General features: G+C 39.4%; 1 protein-coding gene across 1 annotated transcript; it reads left to right on the top strand.

Moving 5' to 3' along the window:
- Nucleotides 1–4879: 4879 nt before the first annotated feature.
- LOC118751086 lies at nucleotides 4880–6014 on the top strand. The gene is made up of 3 exons (XM_036485853.1): nucleotides 4880–4898; nucleotides 4953–5510; nucleotides 5575–6014. The coding sequence occupies exons 1-3, from the start codon at nucleotides 4880–4882 to the stop codon at nucleotides 6012–6014; spliced, it is 1017 nt and encodes a 338-aa protein (XP_036341746.1).
- Nucleotides 6015–7191: the final 1177 nt, after the last annotated feature.

The following is a 7191-nucleotide window of genomic DNA, read 5'->3' as shown; positions in this document are numbered from 1 at the left end:
CACTTTGGTAAATATGTACCACTATTGTAAAACAGATTGATTGTTTTCTTCAGACCCAGATGCATCAAACGAATTGGAAGCTCAGCATCCTTTTCAGACCAAGGCTTAATTAATTTCATATAATCCGAAGTTAAATCCCTAAGAAGAGTTATTACCAATTTATCTGAAGAGGTTGTGTCTTTAAGAAATGAGGTTCGTCAACTGAAGAACACCCAGCCCGCCATTTCAGAATCTTCGCGCTTTCCTGTTATGCCCTTCAATGAGAAATACGCCTTTGACAAGTTTTTTAAGGAACTAGTGGATAAGGAACCGGTCTTAAATTAATTAGTAAGTAAAAAACGCATAGTATGCGTATTATTTTTGAAAGTGGTATAAGTCCATTTTTTCATATGTTGCATTATTTAAGGCTTTGTATCTGAATTGATTTAAAAATATTGGCAAACATTAACCAATGCCTGTTAAATTTAATTATGCAATAATAATTATAGAAATTGTTAAAGAAAATAAAAGAAATTTTAGCTCTGAATGGACTTATACCACTGAAATTGAATAATCTAGTTTATTAAAAAATAGTTTCAATAATTTTGAGTCGTTTTTTGTAAGTATAAGTCCATTTTTGGAAAAAATAGTTAATGGAATAACAACTTCCCATTGCATTTCAATGACGTTATAGCTAAATTTCTTCCGATTACTTTATCAACGAAGTCTTGCTTCTATAAATGTATGATTACAAATATAAAAAGAGGGTTTCTGTATTTTACTTTAATTAACGTTAAAAATTTTTTTTCCGAAATTGGACTTATGCAACTTTTAATAAAGGACTGATATGCATATGTATGTATTGTCTCAATTATTTTTTTACAGAAAATTTATTTGTTACGGCTTGCTGGACCCGATGTTGCCACTTTTCTACGATCTGCCAAGAGGGCTATATTAACGGACAACTTGGCACAAAATTTCGTATGGAAGGGTACAAAGGAGAAACCGGCCCTCACTGCTAATTTCGCGGTGACAGTCATAAAAGATATATAAAGTCGGGAAAATTTTCCAATAACAGACCAGGCTTTGAAAAAAAATGAGGGGGCTTAGAGCGGGTTTTGTGATTCTAAATCTGAAACCCCCCTTCGGAGGCTTATAGTTTTCAAGTAATTCGTTGTTAAAGTTGTAAAAAAAGTGAAATTTAACCTCACATTTTCCTTTGTACATCGAGTGAACTGAAATTGCGGCGCTGCCACACACCACAAAAAATGTGTAAAAAAAGTACTGAAAAGGGAATCAATGAAAACATAAAACATAAAGTGGACATGTACATATATGTTATAGCTTTTTAATTGGATATTTTCACTATATATGGAAGAATTGATAAAAAAGGTGAAAATTTTCAAGATATATGGAAGTATTGGATTTTTTAGAAAAAAGCGCCGCAGGCGAAAAATTGTAATAAAAAACCGCGCGATTTTTTATTAAAAATTTTCAAGATATATGGAAGTATTGGATTTTTTATAAAAAAGCGCCGCAGGCGAAAGTTTGTAATAAAAAATCGCGCGACTTTTTTTTTAATTTTCAAGATATATGGAAGGACTGGATTTTTTAGGAAAAATCCCCGCAGCGCCACGCCTTTCCAGCAACAAATATGTGGCCGGTTATATCGCGCAATTCGTCTTCAAGGTCTTCGAGCTTTTCCCTGAAGACAAGGACTGCGTCGTTTGGAGACGGGTAGCAGCTCACCCGAGTGATTTGCGCCATTTTCACCCACACGTAGCAGCGTCCGACTCCGCTGCTCTCTGCGCGATGGTTGAGGTTAGCAATCCATATCGCGGCCGAGCCTGATTGGTCAACATGCCAGGTTTCCTTTGTTCTATAGGGTTCACTGATGATAACGGCGTCCGCTCTTTGTTCAAGAACCAATTGGTCCAGCAGGTCATCAGCTACCCTACTCCTGTTCATATTGCCTTGTATAAATATAATTATATTCTCCCAAGCTTTGTCTTAGCCTCAGCAGGGGCTTCCCTGAAGGCCTTGCACGCTCCCGACCAGGGCAGGTGATTGGCATTTTTCTGTCCATCTCCTGCCGAGCACAGGTAGCAGCTTGGGCTTTCTTTACATGCAGAGGCTATATGGCCCTGCTGACCACATTTCCAGCATGAACTGCTTCTGTCTGGGTCTTTGCATGCCGCCTTTTTGTGGCCATAACCCAGACAGCGGAAACACCTTTGGACATCCGCGCGCTCTCGGACACGGCAGATAATCCAACCTACTCGCAGCTTCCCCTTTTCAATAAAAGGCCGGCCTGGCAGTTCGTCGATTTCCACCACGGCCATTCTTTGTTCTCGCGAGTTTACAGCGAGGAGAGAGACGCGAAGTTGCCCATTCATCTTGTCTCCTAATTCCCCGCGTATAGTCTTCCCCACTTCTGGGGCCGTGGTTAGGCAGTCCATGCCCAGAACTTCTAGACGTAAACGTCTAGTGAAAATACGGGCATCTCCAAGCAGTGCACACATTTTCCTTAAATGCTGAGTGGTCGCCACAACGCTCCTTTTCGATAAGCACGCCACCTTCGTGGGTTTTCCGAACAGATAGAATTACGGTCTCCGTCTTCTCAGGTTGGAGCTTACCACGTATCGTTCCCAGCACCTCTGCATAGATTTTACCCTCAGCTGGCTTACCAATTAGTTGGGCGAGACTCTTGTTTTCTCTCGCCCTCTTCTTTTTTGCGGCTAGTCGCCTCGCCCATACTGACCAAAGGTTCACCTGGCTCTGGCCCTAGCTTGGGCTTTCTGCCTTTTCCAATCGTTTTCCATTGATTATCTGGTACGGTTTTCTGTGCATTATTGTCGTTATTACCATTATTTTTATTACCATTATTAATAATAATATTATTACTACGATTATTATTATAGTTATTATTTTTTTCTTTTCCGGCTCGCCTGTAGGGGAGTCGGATCGAGTTCGACCTCTCTTTTGCGGCTCTGCTCTCGGAGGTGGCTTAGTATATTTAAGCTCTCCTCGATTTGGGCCATACCCGTTTTTATGTCCATGGACACATTCTTCTGCTTGGAGACAGCACTCTGCATCTTCTTCAAGACGAGCCGAATCTGGGCCAATTGCTCATCTTCATTGCCTTCGCAAGTTCCAAAGCCTGCGGTGGCACGCTTGTCCCTGTTTGCAGCAGCTGGCGTTTGATGACCACCATCCCGGCCGACGGGAGTTCTCGTTTGCAAAGGTGTACCCTTCTGCACCACGTCGACGGCTTTCTCCGTGCTGGTGGTGCCGGCTTTTGCCTGCAGAGGGGTTTGTGGCGGGAAGCGCACAACTCTACTGCTCTTTCTGAATGCGCTGCATTCTTCCTCGAGAACATCTACATCTATTACATTTGTATTTGTTGTTTCTTTAATAATTTCATTGTGTTGGGCTACCCACTAAAACCCAAACTCCCACCGCCCGCGCAGGAATCCCGCATCTGGCACCGCAATTCTGCATGTCTTCAGATGCAGGAGCGCGCTGCTAGAGCCTTGGGGCTGCTCTTTTGTAGGGGCGTTTCATTCGGGTGTCCTCAGTAGCCAACCGCCCTCTCGTTTGCAGCGGAGTACGAATTTCACGTATCTCGCAACTGCTTCCCACTTTTCTGCACAGGAGATAATTACCCCATTTATGTTGTTCGGAGTTATGTCTCTGTATCTTTCTTCCAAAATTCTGCGCGAAAATAGAAGTCTTCGCAGGTGAAGAATGTATGGTACACGTTATCTTCGACGTTTCCACAGTAGTGACAGAATGGTGAGTCCACCCTTCCCATTCTATGAAGATATTCTCGGAAGTAACCATGACGGGTGAGGAATTTTGAGTATTTTGATTTTTTGACCCTTTTTCAAAATTATGTGCGACTTTTGCCCCTTTTCAGAGATTTTGTTTTAGGGCCATGCTATTAAAAAATATTTCCTCCTGAAAGTAGGAAAAGATGCACCACGAAAATACTTTATAATACATGTAAATTTGATTTTGACTTGGGATCTCAGATTTTTTTGAATGGTAAAGAAAAGTAAACATAATATGGTGACCCTTTTTTTGTCAATTACCCCTTTTTTGCGACTTTCCGAAAAGTGCTAGTGGGCTGCTAGACTTTATGGCTGAGATTTCCTATAATGGACCATTTCCTATATCACCCAAAGTATTACGAATTTTTTAATGAAATTCGCAGGGGGTGTTGAGGAGGTGCTCATTGACGGATATCATCAATATTTTGTGTACCAATGCTAATAGTTTTTAAGTTATTCGTTGTTAAAATTTCCCACTGCTTCACAGTTATTTTTTTATAAACACTGCACTAATAACTTTTCTCTTTATTAATACACCATCTGTTCTTCATAAACAAATGGATGCACATCTTTTTATTACTAAGAATTTAGCCATTAATGCTTATAAAAGTGTTCTTAAAATATTTTTCTATTCTCAAAGAATCGTAAACATACAATTGTTCAGCGATGGCCGCCATGAATGAGGTGCCACATCGTTGAAAATGTTAATAGTTCTTTTTAGCCAAAAATACTTTGTGATTGTAAAAGGAAAATATTAATTTCACGGTCTTAGTTATGCACATATATTTAAGAGTTTCTTTTAAATCGGTGATATATATATTAATATTATGGTAAAAATATATTTTAATGTATATAGTGCATTTTGAAATATTTAGTCGGGCGATTTAAACGAATACAAAACGTAGATGGCGGCGCCGTTTAAACGCAGTCGTAAATTTTATTCAAGTGGCAACCAATAACGACGCTCATTCTATTTAACTTGCCGTTGTTTTCCATTTCCACAAAAGCGGCATAGCTATCTTTCGGGTATTTCATTTCTTTTGTTAATTAAATATATTTGTTTAAAAATGAGTGATACGGATTACGGTAAGTTCTATTATATTTATCTTAATTTACAAGCATTACAGATTATATTTACAGATTCAGATGTACCATCAACAAGCACTGGTGCAGCAAGAGGCAACAAATTACCCGCGCTGCAAATTAAAAATATGTGGGCCAGCTATAAGGTTCGCGACAAGTTGCGTACGGTTGAGCAGTGCATCGCATTTTCCGAGCAAAACGGCTTGATGCTGCGGACGAAACTATGTACAACCCACAGAACCCCTATGGCGATATATGGCATGGGGAGCGCCGATTTAGGCAGCTTTCGTTGCCGGAAGGGCCCATGCCGAACCAAGTCGAGCGTATCGAGAGCCAAGGGAACTTGGTTCGAGAACGCCAAAATATCACTGCCCCATATATTTTATATGATGCATTGCTATTCGGGGCACTATACGCAATCCCAAGTTAAACTTGAAAACTATGTCGAGGGCCCCTGCTTGTCAAGCAGGAAAATAACCGACTGGTATAACTACTGTTGGGAGGAAGTGGTTTATTACCAACTCGAAAAGGAGGAGCATGGCGCAAAAATTGGAGGGCCCGGGAAAATAGTTCAAATTGACGGAAGTAAATTTGGAAAGAGAAAGTTCAACAAAGGTAATTTGAATTTGACTTTTATCTATTAAACAGGATACTCATTTTATTTTTTCTTACCTTTTAGGGAGGAGGGTCGAGGGTCACTGGGTCCTCGGAATGATAGAGGACGGGAGCGAGGACATCAGGCTCGAAGAGTGTCCGGATAATGTGCGATCGACGGAGGTGCTAATACCCCTAATCCAGAAGCACGTTGCTGAAAGCACTACCATTCGTACGGACTTCTGGAAGGCGTACGATTGCTTACCGAGTTATGGGTATGAGTACCAAAAGGTGAATCACAGCGACCCAGACAACCCTTTTGTGGCGCCAGATGGGACTCATACCCAGCGTATCGAGTCACAGTGGCGAGTGGTAAAGCGGGTTTTCCAAAAAGATAACTACAACAACACGGCCAATTTCGCAGACATTATCGTAGAATTTTTGTGGAGAAAGTCCATTGAAAATAATCGGCAAGATCCCTTCGAGAAACTCATCGAAGCGGTTAAACACACATATAAGCCATGAAATTTCGTGGGCTTTCCTTCGCGTTTAAGTGCCTTTTAGTTTTAGTTGTTTGGCAATGCGCATTTTAGCATTGATTTTTTACGTTACGTTACTTAGAACCAAAATATGTTATGAATAAAAACACCTTGGACAATTGAAAACCTTCGTTTAAATAGTAATTACGGCGCTTTTTTCTAAAAAATGCAATACTTCCATATATCTTGGAATCACCGATTTTTTATTACAAATTTTCGCCTGCGGCGCTTTTTTCTAAAAAATTAGAAATGAGGAGGGCAATATTTTGTTAAAAACTTACAAAGCGAAAATTCTAAAAATTGTAAAAATTCTGAAAAAGTGAAATTTTCATGAAAATTCAACGATTCTTTTTAATTGTGTTTTAGGGATTTTGTTGTTGTATGAACTATATGTTTATTAATAATTAAAAATTTTAAGAAAACACAATATTTTCAAAATCTGGAAACAAATTCATTACGATTTTGACTGACACTCACTGTATAAATATGTATCAGTTTAGTAATTTGTAGGAAACAGCTAATAAATGAGAATTAAATTTTATGTGTTTTGCGATGAATTTGTAACTCCTGGCTTATGGGATCTCGTACATAATTTCCCTTAGAAACTTCGCCGTGGCTTACTATTTCATCAATTGTTTCTGGTGTTACCTCGTTAATAAATTCCAGATCATCCTCACTTGCGATGTTGTGCAAAACACAGCAAGCTCTAATGAAATAAATAACATTTTTTTTTTAAAAAATCGCTGCTTTTTTGTTTTTCCTCATCAGTGGGCCATTTAATTATGTCTCTACTCAAAGAGCTAATAAAAATTGTAACTCTATTAATTATGTTACAAACTGCTGACAGAGCAAGATTAAATCGATCAGCTAGATCTCTATAGCTGCAAGCCTCATGCCCTGCAAACCACAAAAAGACCAGCAAGTACACCCTTTCAGAAAGCCTTTTGTCCACCCTAAGTAATTTATAGTGATATGAATGCAAGAATCGTTGGCTAGGGCTTTCAACCAAGCTTCTTGAAATCTTAAAATGTGTTCGAAATTCTTTCTCGGTGTATGTCGGCACTATTTCCTCTACATAATTCTCAACACAATTTCTTGGATTCCGTTCGTTATAAAATAAAAAAATTTCGTTCGGTCGAAGCTGTTCCAACAAATGAATTTCT

This window comes from Rhagoletis pomonella, unplaced genomic scaffold (assembly GCF_013731165.1).
Source record: "Rhagoletis pomonella isolate Grant_MI unplaced genomic scaffold, Rhpom_1.0 Rhpom_scaffold_00524, whole genome shotgun sequence".
Lineage (NCBI taxonomy): Eukaryota > Metazoa > Arthropoda > Insecta > Diptera > Tephritidae > Rhagoletis > Rhagoletis pomonella.
The sequence above is the reverse complement of the archived record's forward strand: the minus strand, read 5'-3'. Positions and strand labels throughout refer to the sequence as shown.

What these genes read in the sequence shown, in the direction of transcription:
- LOC118751086 (XM_036485853.1), top strand. An exon ending in AAAGAGAAAGTTCAACAAAG is followed by an intron (nt 5,511 to 5,574) that starts GTAATTTGAATT and finishes CTTACCTTTTAG; the next exon opens with GGAGGAGGGTCGAGGGTCAC.